Genomic DNA, 17,656 nt, shown 5'->3' with positions numbered 1-17,656 from the left:
TATTATTATACGAAACGTTTCTCTACAACCAGGCCTTTGGGCGGATTAACATTCTATGGCCTTTAAAATGTGTTTGCAGGAGGCGGGGCGGGGAAATATTAAGGGCAGGATAAAAATTGAAAACAAACAAACTACCAGCAAGATAAACAAACAAACAAATAAATAAAACAGAAATGTAAGACGAGGACAGATCCCCCTGCCTGGCCTTCGGTCAGCTGGCAGGAAAGGGCAGTCATGAGCCATTCATCTCCCCGGGCTCAGAGAAGGGGCGGTTTGCTCCTCCCCCAAAAGGCAGAAGACTAGCCAAGTTTCCAGTCCCTAGAGAGCATCGGAAAAAAGGCCGCGCGGTCAAGCCCAGAGGGAAGGAGAGGAATGACCTTGCAGAGTCTAAAATTACTACTCCGTCTCAGCCGGGGCGGATAATATCGCACTCGGTCGTGGCAGGGAGCCGGCCGGAGAGAGGCCGGCTGCGGCAAGGATGCTGGGGCCGTGAGCGGTCAGGCAGGGGCCGCACCAGGGCTTTACTTTGGTGGGCGCTCAGAGGGGGTGGGCTCCCTCCCTCCTGATGTTGGAAGACTCGGTAAGGAGGAGAGAAAGTCCTCTTTCCCATAGCACTGCAGGGTTCAACTGCGGAACTCTCTCCCACTGGAAGCAGTCAGGGCCGCCAAATCAAAAGCGGATGGGATATATACAAGGAGGAGGAGAGGGCTATCAGGGCCTTTGGGCCTCCAAGGCTGAAATGCTTCTGGATCCCAGAAGCTGGAGGGGGATAGGGGCCCCCCAGCCGTTGACAAGTGCAGCCCAGCAACTGCCTCTCCCAGGGATATTTCTCAATTTCAGGCTTTTAAATGGTTATGTACAGACTGTGATATTTTATGCATTGTGACTCGCTGTTATTTGGACCGATTATAACGTGTGCATCGCCGCCAGAGACAGACAGGTCCAGCAGAATAAAGAATTTAGCAATTGATTATTAGAGTGATATTCTGTCTGATTATTGTTTGTGGCTATTACGAGAGTTAATTTTGTTGTGGGCTATTATATTCTAATGGATTATTGTGCATACCTCATTGGATATGCCAGCTGTTTCTTCTAAATGTATGTTTTTATGGCTTTTTGGTACAGTCATACCTCGGGCTGAAGTAGCTTTGGGATATTATTTTCGAGTTCCACGCTGCGGCGACCCAGAAGTAATGGAGCGCATTACTTCTAGGTTTCGCTGCACGCGCATGCGCAGGTGGTCAAAATGACGTCACATGCATGCGCAGAAGCGGCGAATTGCGACCTGCGGACACGGGTTGCGTTCGCTTCTGGATGCGAACAGGGCTCCAGAACAGATCCGGTTCGCATCCAGAGGTCCCACCGTACTGTATTGGATCAGATTGTTATAAGGCCTTTGCTGCGCGTTTTCTTGTTTCTTTGGCTTGTAAACTTCCTTGTGCATAGTCAGTGGGTTTTTCCTGGGGGGACGCATACCCCTAAACATTTTGTGAATATAAGTTTGTCCTCATTGAGGGGCAGTATTTCAAGATGAGTAGGAAAATGAGAGTATCCCAAACATTTTTTAAGGGGAAAAAAAAGCACTGTTCATAGTAATGCAGCAGACCATGGGTAGGCAAACTAAGGCCCGGGGGCCGAATCCGGCCCAATCACCTTCTAAGTCCAGCTTGCGGACAGTCCGGGAATCAGTGTGTTTTTACATAAGTAGAATGTGTGCTTTTATTTAAAATGCATCTCTGGGTTATTTGTGGGGCATAGGAATTCGTTCATATTCTTTTTCCAAAATATAGTCCGGCCCCCCACATGGTCTGAGGGACAGCGGACCGGCCCCCGGCTGAAAAAAAAAAAGGAATTTAAGACACCCCCACCAAGCGCGGGAGCCTTTTCTCATTCCTTGCGAAGCGGGACACCCGGTTCTCTTCAGGGATTTGTCGCTACAGACGTTACACGAACGACTTTTGAACGGAGGCAGCCAACGCGGGCGCTCTCTCCCGGAGCCCCCCTCCACCACTGCCCACCTTTCTGGGGGACCCAGGCGTCCGGGCACCCACTTGATCTTCTGCTGCATGGCGGCAGAGGCCCGCCTGCCCTGCTTCAGCTTCTCGTACTCCTTGTAGCTGCGGTAGTACTGCTGGATCAGGACCGCGGCGCGGCGGCTCTGCTGAAACTTCTTCTGCTCGTAGTAGCTGCGGAACTTGCTCTGGATCAAGATGGCCGCTTGAGTCATCTTCTTATACAGGGCGTACTGACCGGAGGGAGGGAGGGAGGCAGGAAGCGGTTATTTGGGGAGCCCCGTCTCCAAATTGACACCCCCAAACACCCCAGGGAACCCCGACTGTGCCGGATACCTCCCCACCAACCAACCACATCAGCACCTTTTCAACCATTAGAGCGGGTTGGGCTAGATGACCTTTGGGGGTCCCTTACAACTCTTTGGTTCCAGGATCCATCCACATGGAATTGAGCCCACACAGGAGTAACTTGCTTAGAGGTTTCTAATAGAGGTCGGGTGGCCACCCGTCAGGGATTCTCGCATTGTAGGGGGTTGGACTAGATGTCCTTTGGAGGTCCCTGCCGCTCAAGAATTCAGCACAAACCGCTCTGCCCATCCTCCTCCACGAACTGTGGAGATGAGCTTCTCCCTGGGTGCTTCTCCCTGGGTGCAGCAAGGCCATCCATCCCCCCAAACTGCCTGCAGCTGTCAGATGAGGACTCGGGAGACCAGGGTTCGAATCCCCATTAGGCCATGGGGCGACCTTGGGCCAGGAACTACCTCTTTGCCTAGCCTACCCCACAGGGTTGTTGTGTGGATTAAACAAGGAGGGGGGAGGGACGAGAACCACAGGTGCCACTTTGAGTTCCTTGGAGGAACAGGTGGCATATACTGTATTTTTTGCTCCATAAGACACACTTTTTTCTTCCTAAAAAGCAAGGGGAAATGTCTGTGCATCTTACAGAGCGAATGTGTGGTCCCTGGAGCCAAATTGCCCAGGGGAGAAAAGCAGATCGTGCTTTTTTCTTTTTTTTGAAAGAGGGAAGTGGGTGTTGAAACAAAGCTGGTGATCGTTTGCCGATCGGAAAGAGAGATAAGGGAGGCTAGCGATAAAGGAGGCTGCCTGGGAGGGGGGAGGGAAAGACAGCAAACTTGCAAAGGGGGGAAACAGGAAGACCAAAGCAATAAGGAGAGAAATTAGAAGAAAAGGAGGAGCAAAAAACTGCTCCAGCTAAAGAAAAGACACTAAGGCAAACAAGAGGGGAGGGAGTGTTGAAAGGAAGCAGCTGATCGGTGGGATCGGGAGAGAGATAAGGGGGGAGGTAAAAGCCCATGGATCCTCAGGATTTTTGCATTGGTTCACCCCAAATTCACCACCAGATCACATAGCATGTCCATGGCTACAGCCTGCAGCAAAAGAAATCATGCATCCACTGTTTCCTGGGGCCGCAATGGTGCAAAAACGTGGTTACAAAGCACGGATCCACATGGATCCTCAGGATTTTTGCATTGGGTCACCCCAAACTCACCATCAGATCACATGTCTGTGGCCACAGCATGAACCACAAAAATCATACATCCACTGTTTCCTTCAGAATTTTTTTTTTCTTGTTTTCCTCCTCTAAAAACTAGGTGCATCTTATGGTCAGGTGCGTCTTATGGAGCGAAAAATGCGGTACATGGAACAGTTCAGTCACCTGGAAAAGGTTTTGCTGGGCTCCCCAGTGGAATCAAGGGCGGATATCACCCTCCCCTCCAAAGCAGCGGCAGGCTCCTCCCGCTACACACACACACACACACACGGCCCCCTCCTCTCCTCTTTTACCTTCAGGGCAATCCAGGTTAGCTTGCAAGACAGAAACAACAAGAGCAGGTTAGTTCATGGGGCGGCGGGTTGCTAGCGTGGGACGGCCACTTCCCCCGAGGGGGTGTTGTGTGCCGGCGCCGCCCAGGGAGAAAGAGCCCTGCGGCGGGTCAGGCTAGATGACCCCTGGGGGTCCCTTCGGTTTATGCCGTTCTCCCATTTCCCTTGGAGCAATCCCACACCTCTCCCCACGTTCTCCCTCCCGGCTGTTCCTTACCTGCTTGTACTTCCGGTAGCATCGCTGGATGACGGCGGCTGCCATCTCCTGCTGCTCCTTCAGCCGGCGACCCTGCCAGAAACCGAGGGGGTGGGGGGGGAGAGAGAGAAAGGCAGGCCAGGTGAGACCCCCGATGCAGACCCCCCTCCAAGGAGCACAAGGGAAGGCGGAGGCTCCAGGTCAGGTGTCAGCAAACTTACTGTGCCTTGGGCCGGTGTCTCCAGTGCCGATCACCCGGCGGGCCGGAGAGCGCTTGCCCATACGCGTGCACACACGCTATTTCTGGCACACTTCTGGGTCGGAGGAGCACTGGAAATAGCTTGTGTGCATGTGCACGGGCCTCCTCTGACCCGGATGTGCACAGGAAAGAACGCTTGCGCATGCGCAAATAACATGCATGCACACAAAGTATTTCCAGCATAGCTGTCAACCTTCCATTTTTTTGCGGGAAATTCCCTTATTCCAGCGTTGCTTCCCGCTGCTATCCTGGATTGTTAGATATCCCGTAGACTGTCCCTGGGACAGGTGAGGCTGCTGATCCCTTATTTTCAAATCTGAAAGTTGACAGCTATGATTTCCAGTGCTCCTCCGACTCAGAAATGGGCAGTAAGAGTGGGTGATGGCAGCAGCGGGGGTCGCCCCACGCCAGATAGACGAGTCCCTTGGGCCTTATCCAACCTGCAGGCCTTAGTTTGGGGACCCTTGCTCCAGGTGGTGGCTGGGACAGGTAGGGCGGAGGCCCCGGAGGCCAACATTAGGGGGCGCCAGCAAGTTTTGTCATAGGGAGAGGCAGCCTGTGACACCCTCCAGGCTTCTCGTTGCGAGAAAGGAGGCAGAAGAGGAGTTTGTAAACCTCAGGGGCTTAACCAACACACTTCTCTCCACCTCAATTAATTTTTTTTAATGGCCCGTCTGGCTTTCCAGATTCCATTTCGGCAGCTCATAAAACGGGAGTCCGCAGTGGCGCATTATAATGCAACCCCTCTCCCCAACCTGGTGCCCTCTGGTGCAGAATTCAGTGGCCAGGTTGCTCACCTGGGCAAGAGGGTTTGGGCATATTGCCCCGATCCTGGTCCAATTGCCATTTAGTTTCCGGGCCCAATTCAAAGTGCTGGTTTTGACCTATAAAGGCTTAAGTGGCCCAGGACCACAAGACCTCAAGGACTGCCTCTCCCCATAGAGACCGACCCAGACTTTGCGATCTGCTGAGGTGGCTCTGTCGGTAGAGCCTTAATCTTGAGGTTGTGGGTTTGAGCCCCACACTGGGCAAAAGATTGGGTTGGACTAGATGACCCTCGCGGTCCCTTCCAACTCCCATGATTCTGTGATCATGTGAGGCCCTTCTTCACAAGAGGTCCAGAGCGTGGCCACACAAGAATGGGGCCTTTTCTGCAGTGGCTCCCGTTTCTCTATAGTCAGTCCTTTCTCTGATTAACATTCTCTGGTCTTTTAGATGTGTTTGTGGGAGAGGGGTTATTGGTCATTTGTGTATTTTATCTTGTATTTTTATGTTGTGAACAGCCCTGAGATCTACGAGTGAAGGGCGGTATGCAAATTTTAAAATAATAACAATAATAAGAATAAGAATAATAATGCCTTGGACTACGACTGTTTGCTACAGCCTAGAGACTTCCCAACTGTGAAATCTGAGCGAGAGCTGCCAAATACTGTGCTAGAGGACCGAGAGGCAGCGTGGTATAGCGGTTAGTGAGTGTCAGACTATTATTATTACTACTTTTATTGTATATTTATTCATACCCTGCCTTTTCCCCTTGGCAGGAACTCAAGACAGCTTACAGATTAAAATGAGAACAGCTTAAAACATAGGAAAATAAGAATTAGAAAACAATTTCACATTCGTAGAATTAAAACTACAGTATGTGTGTGTATATAAAGTCTATTAAAACCATACAAATAATTGCAGTTAGGAAAGCCCTATGATCTGGGTTCGAATCCCACCACCCATGAAGCTTGCAGTCTCCATCTCTGAGCCTCGCAGGCTTGTTGTGAAGAATAAATGGGTAGGGGGAGAACCACGTACCTGCTCACCCCAGTGCCCGGTCTCCAAGAGGGGATAGCTAGATGCTTGTTGGGATGGGCAGGGAAACTGACCTGCAAACCCAGGAAGAAGCATGGTCCCCATCTGCCAAAGCGCCTCCCCGGACCAGACCTACCTTGTACTTGCGGAAGGCGGTCTGGATGATTTTGGCCGCCTCATAGAGCTCCCGCTGCTCATGGTCCGACAAGGTCAGCAAGGCGAAGTCGCTCTCCATCTTCCCGTTGGCGGAGGCGTTGAGGAACTCGGCCCAGCTGGCCGCCGTGGGGGGCGGGGGGAGGCGGTCAAAGGACAGCTCCCCCAGCGGGGAGGGCAGGGGGCTCAGGCAGGAGTGGCCGGAGGGGGAGGACGCCAGGGACCTGGAAGAGAAATTGGGGGGGGGGGAGAGAGACGGCGGCGAAGGGTCAGCAACGAGCTGATATCGCGGAAGGCAGAATCGGGACTCCAGAGGAACTGAACGGACTGGAGAGCTGGGCCCAAACGGACGAAATGAACCCCGGAAGAACCAGGGGCACAAATACAGGGTGGGAGACACTTGGCTCAGCAGCAGCCCATGTGAAAAGGATCTGGGGGTCTGAAGAGACCACAGGCTGAACGTGAGCCAATAGTGTGATGCAGCAGCGAAAAAGGCGAACACTGTTCTAGGCTGCATCAGAAACTGAGTGTCCCAATCAAGGGAAGTAATAGTTCTGCTCTATTCCACCTTAGTCAGACCACATTTGGAATACTGTGTCCAATTCTGGGCACTACAATTTTGGGAATGTAAGAATGTAAAAAAACTTCTGGGAAATGATATATAATGAGATGGAAAAGATGTTGAAATACACATTTTTTAAAAAACCAGAAGCATTTATACTTGGTATTAGAAGTGAGGATATTAATAGGCAAGATGTTAAATTGTTTTTATATGCAACAACAGCGGCAAGAGTATTGTTAGCCCAGAAATGGAAGCAAGAAGAAATTCCGACGAAAGAAGAATGGCAGACAAAATTAATGGACTACGCAGAATTAGATAAAATGACAGGAAGGATTCGAAACCTGCGGGACCAGAGATTCACAGAAGATTGGAAGAAATATATGAACTATTTGAAGAGCAACTGTAATCAACAAATTACGCTAGTAGGATTATAATAAGTTTTGTAAGGAGAAATATACGAAACATTGCAAAGTAGAGAAAGAATAGAGAGATTAGTTATGAGATTTAAACATAATAATGAAAGTAAGAAATGTATATTTAGTGAACAGGTTGGAAAATTTTCAGATGTGATTGATGGAAGTAAAAAAACAAACGGTATAAGATATGAAAGTATGTTTAATTACTGTTGAAAATGATATGTTGAAAAACTAATAAAAAATTTATATTAAAAAAAATTCTGGGCGCTACAATTTAAGAAGGATGTTGACAAGGTGTGCAGAGGAGGAGGAGGATTAAGGGCCTGGAAACCAAGCCGGATGAGGAACGGTTGAAGGAGCTGGGGATGTTTATCCTGGAGAAGAGGAGACTGAGAGGAGAGATGAGAGCCATCTTCAGATATCTCAAGGCCTGTTGCATGGAAGAGGGAGCAAGCTTGTTTTCTGCTGCTCAAGAGGGAAGGATTTGAACTCATGGCTTCAAATAGCAAAAGAAAGGATATTCTGTGGCCTCCAACATTCCTCAGATGAAAATAGGGACATTCTGTTCTACATCAGCATCATTGCTAGTTGGTTGTATTTATGGATTTAGGGTTCTCTTTTTCGCTCAGGCTTCTCCAAATGCTATACAGTGGTACCTCGGTTTAAGAACAGCTCTGTTTACGAATTATTCGGTTTACGAACTCCGCAAAACGGGAAGCAGTGTCCCGCTTTGCAAACTTTACCTCGGTCTAAGAACGGAATCTAAACAGTGGGAGGGCACCGGTGGCGGGAGGCCTCATTAGGGAAAGCGCGCCTCGGTTTAGGAACGGTTTCGGTTTAAGAACGGACTTCCGGAACGGATTAAGTTCGTAAACCGAGGTAACACTGTACAGTGGATGCTCGGGTTGCGAACGTGTTCCATGCGGGATGCACATTCGCAACCCACAACGTTCGCAACCTGCAGGTTGTGATTCGGCGCTTCTGCGCAGAGCACGATTTAGCACTTCTGTGCATGCGTGACCGCCAAAACCTGGAAGTAACCCGTTCCGGTACTTCCGGGTTTTGGCGGTCCGTAACTTGAAAAAACGCAACCTGAAGCGGCTGTAACCTGAGGTATGACTGTACATAAATTCAAAGATGTTTAAAATGCAATTCCGGGCTGCATCAATAGGAGTATAGCATCTAGATCAAGGGAAGTAATCGTGCCACTGTATTCTGCTCTGGTCAGACCTCACCTGGAGTTCTGTGTCCAGTTCTGGGCACCACAGTTCAAGAAGGACACTGACAAACTGGAACGTGTCCAGAGGAGGGCAACCAAAATGGTCAAAAGCCTGGAAACGATGCCTTATGAGGAACGGCTAAGGGAGCTGGGCATGTTTAGCCTGGAGAAGAGGAGGTTAAGGGGTGATATGATAGCCATGTTCAAATATATAAAAGGATGTCACATAGAGGAGGGAGGGAGAAAGGTTGTTTTCTGCTGCTCCAGAGAAGCGGACACGGAGCAATGGATCCAAACTACAAGAAAGAAGATTCCAGCTAAACATTAGGAAGAACTTCCTGACAGTAAGAGCTGTTGGACAGTGGAATTTGCTGCCAAGGAGTGTGGTGGAGTCTCCTTCTTTGGAGGTCTTTAAGCAGAGGCTTGACAACCATATGTCATGAGTGCTCTGATGGGGTTTCCTGCTTGGCAGGGGGTTGGACTCGGTGGCCCTTGTGGTCTCTTCCAACTCTATGATTCTATGATTCTATGAAAATACTGCCGTTTTGTGCGTTTCCTGCACTTACCCAGAAGGAAATGCTTAGCAGTGACACACTGAATCGAATGAGGAAAGTTGGAGGGCATGAGAGCTAAACGCTAAGAAGGATTTTGTGACGGTAAAAGCTGTTCGACCCCTGGGGCCTCCTCTCCACTCCACAATTCTCTGATACTTTGACTTCTCACCTGAAGGTGGGGGTCTGCAATGCCTGGGAGAGGAGAAGCCCGCCCTGCCCACCTGCCTAGGAGGAAGGGAGACGCTTACCTCCGCTGGGAGAAGTTGGGGAGCTGGTCCACATTCTCCAGGTAGCTGGCCAGCCAGGTCATGGTCTCGTTCAGCCCCAGGTTCCCCGGGCGCTCTCTCAGGGGCGCTTCGGAGGAGCTGAAGTCCTCCTGCTTGATGCGCTCGGGCGTGGCCTCGATGATCTGCTTGGCCAAAGTGATCATGTCCACCTGGCCGGGGGCCGGAGAAGAGAAAGAGGCCGTTGGTGCCGGGGTCTCCTTTGTGGTACCACTGCATTCCTATCCCATGGTTCTCTCCAAGCAGCTCAAGGCGACATGAGCCTTATTTTCCCCTTCTTCATTTCATCCCCGCCACAATGACCCTGCGAGGGTCATATTCCTGCACTGCCGGGGGTGGACTAGATGACTTTGGGGGTCCCAACTCTGCAATTCTAGTTTAGCCTGAGAGAGGCAGTGTGCCACACCCAGTGAGCTTCATAGCCACCGAGTTGTGTAGGGGGGGATTCGAACTCTGGTCTCCCCCTAGTCCTCAGTGAATCCCCACAACAACCTTGCAAGGTCAGCCGAGAGAGGCAGCGGTTGGCCCCCGAGGTCACCCCAGTGAGCTTCGTGGCAGAGGGGAGGATTTGAACCCAGGGTCCTAGCCCAGCACTAACCACTACACCACCACTGCCTCTCTGACGAGAAGAGACAAGGACCCCAGTTGAGTGTTCGATGGCGGAACGGGTGACCTCAGAAGGAGGCAGACCCTTCTTCACGGGGTTTTTTAAAGCAGGGTGGCCATCTGCTAGGAATCATTTGGCTGAAATTCCTGTATCAAAAGCGGTGTTGGACTGGATGACCTTTGGAGGTCCCTTCCTACCCGACGATGCTATGATTTTAAGGCCACAGAAGGCGGTGGACTCCAAATAACAATCGTAATAAAAAACAGAAGATTGGGATTTCTAAAGCCGAGGTTAGACGGCTGTGATTTCTGCGTGGCCGGGGGGGGGGTTAGACTGGATGACCTTTGGGGAACCCCCTCGCTGCTCTACGGTCCCAAGGTGTGCACCTGCAGGACGTCCGTGGCCGGCAGGTACTCCTCGTTCTCGGCGTTCTCGCCGTAGCCCAGCAGCTCCGGCTCCAGGTCTGGTTCGGGGGCTCCCGCGTGGGCCCCCACCTCGTCATAGTCCATGAAGAAGGGGGCGGCGTGGGGCAGGGCGTGGGCCGGGCTGGGGCTCTCCCGCAGGTACCAGCCGGCGATGCTCTCGGGGACCGGGGCCTGGCAGACGTCCATGGCGCCCTCGGCTTCGGGGCTGTAGGCGGGGGATTCCCGCAGCGCCGATCCGCTGGAGTAGGCCGAGGTGATGGAGACGGAGCCCTCGGAGAGCTCAGAGGGGGACGAGACCCCGCTGGCGGTGCTCAGCCCTGCGGAAGGAAAGGGGAGGCGTGAGAGAAGGGTCATCCTGGCTCCCAGCCTCCCAGAGAGGGAGAGGGCGGCTCTTGTGTTCGAATCCTGCCTGCTGGGTTCCCCACGGAGGCACCTGCTTGGCCACCATGGGAACACGGAGGACCAGGTGGTCCATTGGGTCTGATCCGCAGACGGGAGTCTCAATCTGTGTTGGGCCTGTCGTTTTTTCCAGTTTAACTTTCTGCTTTTCCTCTTTCTTCCCAATAGCTCTACGGTTTCATCGTTTTTCATAAGCTGCCTTGAGGTGTTGCAATTTTTTAAAAAAAATAAAATCAAACAGGGTGCAACTTTGGTGAAATAAAACAAATAAATCTGCCCCAAATCCCTGCGTCGCAAGCGGTTGGACTACATGACCCTCAGGGGTCATATAGTAATAATAATAATAATAATAATAATAATAATAATAATAATAATAAATGATTTGTACCCCACCCATCTGGCTAGGTTTCCCCAGCCTCTCTGGGCAGCTCCCAGCAGAATATTAAAAACACAGTAATACATCAAACATTAAAAACGCCCCTGAACGGGGCTGCCTTCAGATGTCTTCTGAAAGTCAGAAAGTTGTTTATTTCCTTGACATCTGGTGGGAGGGCGTTCCACAGGGCGGGTGCCACCACCGAGAAGACCCTCTGCCTGGTACCCTGTAATTTGGCTTCTCGCAGGGAGGGAACTGCCAGAAGGCCCTCAGAGCTGGACCTCAGTGTCCGGGCTGAACGAAGGGGGTGGAGACGCTCCTTCAGATATACTGGACCGAGGCCATTTAGGGCTTTCAAGGTCAGCACCAACACTTATAATTGTGCTCGGAAACGTCCTGGGAGCCAATGTACTATCTAGTTGTAGGTTTCTATACTACCGTATCTCCCAACATTCAGCTTCCCTGAAGAAAACTTTTTTCCATCCAACCCAGGCATATGTTTATAATCCCCTGCCGTGTTCCCCCTTTGTTTGCTTTCCCTTTAAACCAGTGTTTCCCAAACTTGGGTCTCTGGCTGTTTTGGGACTGCAACTCCCATTATCCCTGACCACCGGTCTTGCTAGCTAGGGATGATGGGAGTTGTAGGCCAAAAACAGCCAGAGACCCAAGTTTGGAAAACACTAAAGGTCAAGGGACCCCTGACCATTAGGTCCAGTTGTGACCGACTCTGGGGTTGCGGCGCTCATCTCGCTTTATTGGCCGAGGGAGCCGGCGTCCAGCTTCCGGGTCATGTGGCCAGCATGACTAAGCCGCTTCTGGCGAACCAGAGCAGTGCACGGAAACGCTGTTTACCTTCCTGCTGGAGCGGTACCTATTTATCTACTTGCACTTCGTGCTTTCGAACTGCTAGGTTGGCAGGAGCAGGGACCGAGCAACGGGAGCTCACCCTGTTGTGGGGATTCGAACCGCCAACCTTCTGATCGGCAAGCCCTAGGCTCTGTGGTTTAACCCATAGCGCCACCTGCGTCCCACCTTGGGAAACACTACTCTAAACCAAAAAGCCCCCTAAGCTGACAGAAGGCCTTTTTCAGCCCACTGAATGTGAAACGTAGTGTTTTGGAAAAAACAGGGCAGCCGGCCCCTGCGCCTACCTGTGTCTGGACTGGCCGAGAGCGGGGAGGGGATGTGCAGGGCTTCTGCCGGCCTGCGTGGGCAACTGCCGGCTTTTGCGGGACCCCCGGAGACGTCCAGGAGCGGCTCCGTGGCCGCCTGTGGTTCCAGGCGCTCCTCTTGGCGCTGCAGTTCCTCCAGGCACGTGGCCAGCTTGACGTGGCCCCGGGAGCGAGCCACGGTGAGCGGGAGGCGGCCTAAGGAGTCAGGGATGGCGAGGGCATGGCTGTTCCACCGGTAGAGGAGCTGGGCGGCTTCTAGGTGGCCCAGGGCGCAGGCCCACATCTAGCAGAAGAGAGGTGGGGGAAAACACAGGGTGGAATTAAGAGGGTGAGCGCGGGTGCAACTTGCATGCATGGGGTGGGATTAGGTGGCACCCAAGAGGGCAGGGGCACTGATGAAGAGGATGGACTTTCCGCGACCAGAAAGAAGAGGAGTTTCAAGAGCACTGGAGGAAATTTAAGGACCATTTGAATAAATATTGCAATATAGAAAATTAGAAATTACTAGGCCTAGGATGAAACTAAGTTATAATTAAATAAATGGGATTTAGAACATTAAGAAATGTGAATAAGATGGGCTATAATTGGAAATTGTTTTAGTTCAATAATGATATTGGAAAGCTGTTTCTTTCAACTACAAGGAAACTCAGAAGGGAGGGACTACAGGAAGTCACCCTAGATTTTTAAAATGTTGGATTTGTAAAGAATTTAGTTTGCTGTTATTGTTTATTGTTCCTTTTTCCCCTCTTTCGTTCATTGATGTATTTTCTTTTTTCTGTTTTTGTGTGTCATTCTGCTTTGTGGTTTTTGTTATTATTGTGGAAAATCTAATAATTTTTTTATTTTAAAAAAAAGAGGGCGGGGGCACAGGGCAGCAGACGCCCTATGAAGCAGGGCTGTCGCTGGTTTCAAAAAGCAAGTTCCTGGCCCTCTTGGAGGAAAGCCCACGGGGCAGGAACTGGACTCTTAGCGGGAGCAGGGAGTTAGTCCTTGCTGCCCCGACCCAAATCCATAGCTGTCAACTTTTCCCTTTTCTCGAGAGGAATCCTATTCGGAATAAGGGAATTTCCCTTATAAAAAAAGGGAAACGTTGACAGCTATGCCAAATTGAGACCCACCTGTGAGCGGACTGCTTACAGGTGTAGCCTCGGCATGGACAAATTTCGTTATAAATTTGGAACTCATTTACGCAAAACACGGCAGGTTGAAAATTGTAATTGTTAGCAATTGTTATAGTGATATACTATACCAGGCATGTCCAGCTTCCAAGAGACTGGGATCTACTCCCACTATAAAAAAACTGAGTAGATCACCGGCAGTGATCCACCCATTGGATCACCAAAAGTTGTTGAGCTTATTTTGGGGAGGATCAGCCAAAGCTGTTGAGCTTTTTAGGGGGGCATCGATCAGGGATCGACCAGGCACACCACGCAATCAACCGATTGGACATCCCTCTACTATTTATTCTCTTTCTTTTTATCTTAAAAAACCACTTTTAACACGTTGTATTTAAATGATAATAACAAAAGCTGTTCTTTCACTAATCCCCGCGACCCCTTTTATGTGTTGTATTTTAATAATGATGATGATGATAATGATAAAGGATAAAGGTACCCCTGCCCGTACGGGCCAGTCGTGTCCGACTCTAGGGTTGTGCGCCCATCTCACTTAAGAGGCCGGGGGCCAGCGCTGTCCAGAGACACTTCCGGGTCACGTGGCCAGCGTGACGAAGCTGCTCTAGCAAGCCGGCACCAGCGCAGCACATGGAAACGCCATTTACCTTCCCGCCAGAGTGGTACCTATTTATCTACTTGCACTTTGACGTGCTTTCGAACTGCTAGGTGGGCAGGAGCTGGGACCAAGCAACGGGAGCTCACCCCGCCGCGGGGATTCGAACCGCCGACCATGCGATCGGCAAGCCCTAGGCGCTGAGGTTTTACCCACAGCGCCACCTGCGTCCCCTGATGATAATGATAATATGCTGTTATTTCACTTTTAAAAAACCCACCTTTTATGTGTTGTATTTCAATGGTAATAATAAAAAACACATTCCTGTGGACCCCAAATTCCACCTGCAACCCCTGCGCTCCGGCCACAGGAAGGCTGGAGGGAGATGGCGAGGGAGGAAAGGTCTTAAGTGAGATTTCGCATCTGGAACAGATGACGCGTCACAGCGGGTTGGGCCAGATGACCTTTGGGGATCCCTTCCAACTTTTTGATTCCATGAGAAGTGGGATTGCAGAGATGCTGTTTTCTAGGGCGAGTGGGTCTCTTCAGGTTCATGCTGCTTGAGCCCCCCCACCCCGCTCCAATCTCAACGGTCAACTCACCAAGGGGGTGCAGGAGAAATGGTCCACATTGAGGGGGTCCACTTCCTGCTCCAGGTCGAGGCTCTGGGCGTTGAGGTTCCTGAGGGGAAGGAATCAGGTCAGGCTCAGGGAGGGAGCGGGGGGGGGGGGGCGGTCAGGCCAGCACAACAGCCTTGCCTCCAGTCCCCGTGAATTGCACTGGAAAAGGAAGGGCTTCTGCATGCAACACACAATTGGCATATGGAACTCATTGCCACAGGAAAGTCACGAGCACAGCTGGCTCTCACAAAAAGCAGAGGGAAGGATCTAGGCTGCTCTTTCAACACCCTGAACTGAGCAGAGGGCTGGGAAGCTGCTGTCTGCTGGTAATGTAAGGAAGCACCTTAGATGATGATGATAATAATAATAATAATAATAATAATAATAATAATAATAATAGTACCCTGCCCATCTGAATGATGGAAGGGATGAAGCGACTCGAGGGCATCCAGTGAAGCTGAGAGTTGGGGGATTGAAAGCAGACCAAAGGAAGACCAAAGGAAGGACTTATTCGCGCAGTGCGAGGTCCAACTGTGGAACTCCTTGCTGCAGGAGGAGAGGGCTATCGAAGGCGACAGGCCACAATCCTCAACCTCCGCAGTTGGAGGACGCAAATGCTCCTGAATCCAGGTTCATTTCAACACACTAATCCCAGTCCCACACTCTAACCACTGCGCCACACTGCCCTGGTGGCCCTGCCAGGGGTTGAAACTCACAGACTTTCTGGGAAGTTGGGAGTAAAAAGAAAGCACCTAAAAACAGTGTTCGAAGTGCTCAGTTGCTGGGAAGCGGCAGCACTTTCACGGGGGCCGGGGGGACTCACCGCCACTTGATGAGGGTCTCGATGAGGCGGGTGTACCCTTGGGCGGCGGCCAAGTGGAGGAGGGTCATCCCCCGGAAGCTGACGTGGTGGACGAGGGTCTCCGAGCGCAGCCAGCAGGACTGAGACATCATCTTCTCGCATAGGGCCACAATCCGGTCTTCGAAGGAGTCCAAGGCAGCCTGGGTGGGGAGGAAGAGGAGTTCGGTCAGGAGACTGGGGCATCGGCGAGAACTGGGGTGCCGTTCTTTGCCGCCCCCCAGAACCAAGCAGCTGTTTCAGACTACAAATCCCATCGGCACAGCTGGACCTTTATTTTTATAATTCTTTATCGATTAAAAGTTTACACATCTATACAAACGTTATATGCTATCTCTTTACCTATAAGGGAAAAGAAAATTACGTAGAGAATAGGAAATTTCTAAACCAGAGGCCTTTCTTCTTGGAATAACAGGTTTGGAATTGCCCAAGAAAGATGTTAAATTATTTTTGTATGCCACAAGTGCTGCTCGTATTTTGTTAGCTAAAAAGTGGAAAACCCAAGAATTACCAACAATAGAAGAATGGCAGATGAAGATGATGGATTTTTCGGAGCTAGCCGACTTGACCGGAAGAGTCCGCGACCAGCAGGAGGAGGAGTATCAGGAAGAATGGAATAAATTTAATGATTATTTAGTTAATTTGCTAAGTTAAACTAACTGAAAATAGCTTGCAGATACTTAATGGGCTTAGGATTTTATTTATGTTAAGTGATGAATTAATATGTTTAATTCCATAAGGTGAAGATCTAAGGATGTTAATGTTTAACTTAAATTTCATAAAAATTGGGATTTGGAAAACCGTTAAAAGGACATGCAATGAAATTCAACCAAGGGGAAGCGAGGAAGTCACTTAAGCAAGTTAATAACTGTAATTTTCAATAAGGCTATGATTTTTGTTTGTTTGTCTTGTGTGTTTGTTTGTTTGTTTGTTTATAATATTGGGAAAACTAATAAAAAAATTGGGGGGGAAAAGAGAATAGGAAATTTCTAAAGGAACAAAAAAGAGGAAAAGGAAATAAAGGAATAATAAAGATACGAAGTAAAAAAGAAAATCAAAAGAGGTGAAGATCCAGCTGGATCTTAACAGCTGGAAGGGATGTGGGTTTCCCAATGCGTCTTGGCGAGGCTTCGCTCTGCGCAACCACCACTGCGCTCCAGACTTGGGGAACACGGCCGCCCTGGCTGGCGGCTGATGGGAGTTGTAGTTCGGTGGGCGCCCGGTTGGCGAAGGCCCGCCCTGAGTGTTTCAGAGGCCGCCCGACAGGTGGTTTTCTTGCCCTTGCTGGGAGTCCCAGGCGGCGCTTCAAAGGCATGGCTGGCCACAGAGGTTCTCAGTCACAAATCCACAATGAAATGTCAGAGAGGCAGCTGCTGAGCATCAAATTTCCTTGGGTCTGTTTTCTCTGCCCCCCCCTGCAAAAAAACCCCCGCTCTCTGGCTCTCCTCCCCCAGGCATGGCATTGCCCATTACAGGCACCCCATAAGGAGAGAGGGGCCACAAGACCCCCGGAAATCCCATTTGCGGGGGCAAGAGCCCAGACCTCCATCCCTCAAGGGGAAATTTTCCCGGCTGGGGGGCAGGCCCAGCTGCAAAGGGCGCAAGAGCCCCCGAATTATCACCAGGAGGGAGACCATGGGTGCAAAGCCTGCTGGGCTGGGGGGGTGGGAGAAGGGGGCCGCCCACGAGGCCAGGATGCCAGCGCAGATGCCAGCCAGGGGAAACCCAAGTCAAGGCGCTCGAAGAATCGCTCCTGTGTGCTCTGGGTCAGGGCGCCCTGGCAAGTGTGGGGCGGGGGGAGTCTGGCCCTCCCCAGCCGCAAACCACAGGGAACCAGCCCTCTCCCTCCGCCAGAGGGCAAAAGCCCTTCTGAGGTCTGCGCACACGGAACCAGAGAACTGAAGGGACCCTCAGCGGTCATCTAGTCCAACCCCGCAGCCCGCTTGCAGTGCATTTGGGGATTTTCTGGGCTGGGAGGGGAGAAAGAGGTGAAACCCTCTGGAGCTCGTGAAATGGAGAGGTGTAGGGGTGGGGGGGTGTCCTTTGGACAAATTCCTGCCCTGGGTGCCAGCCGCCTTTTAATAATAATAATAATAATAATAATAATAATAATAATAATAATAATTTATTATTTATACCCCACCAGGACAAAGCTACCCTCAATGCTATT

General features: G+C 50.8%; 1 protein-coding gene across 8 annotated transcripts in view; it reads right to left on the bottom strand.

The window, feature by feature from the left end:
- CAMTA2 (calmodulin binding transcription activator 2) overlaps nt 1–17,656 on the bottom strand; it is a 58,599-nt gene that overhangs the window by 3,482 nt on the left and 37,461 nt on the right. For 3 of the 8 annotated variants that reach the window (XM_081886705.1, XM_081886703.1, XM_081886704.1), the window contains exons 13-21: nt 15,451–15,629; nt 14,610–14,688; nt 12,259–12,562; nt 10,294–10,649; nt 9,265–9,452; nt 6,249–6,489; nt 4,075–4,146; nt 3,819–3,839; nt 2,019–2,245 (exon numbers count right to left, since the gene is read on the bottom strand). In XM_081886705.1, the coding sequence (XP_081742831.1) occupies nt 2,019–2,245; nt 3,819–3,839; nt 4,075–4,146; nt 6,249–6,489; nt 9,265–9,452; nt 10,294–10,649; nt 12,259–12,562; nt 14,610–14,688; nt 15,451–15,629 (1,667 nt within the window). The remainder of the gene's footprint in view (nt 1–2,018; nt 2,246–3,818; nt 3,840–4,074; nt 4,147–6,248; nt 6,490–9,264; nt 9,453–10,293; nt 10,650–12,258; nt 12,563–14,609; nt 14,689–15,450; nt 15,630–17,656) is intronic. The other 5 variants (XM_081886708.1, XM_081886706.1, XM_081886710.1 and 2 more) reach the window with 5 other exon arrangements.

The sequence above is a fragment of the Podarcis melisellensis genome (genome assembly GCF_964234715.1).
Source record: "Podarcis melisellensis genome assembly, chromosome: 13".
Lineage (NCBI taxonomy): Eukaryota > Metazoa > Chordata > Lepidosauria > Squamata > Lacertidae > Podarcis > Podarcis melisellensis.
This window is presented reverse-complemented; position numbering and strand designations above follow the sequence as displayed.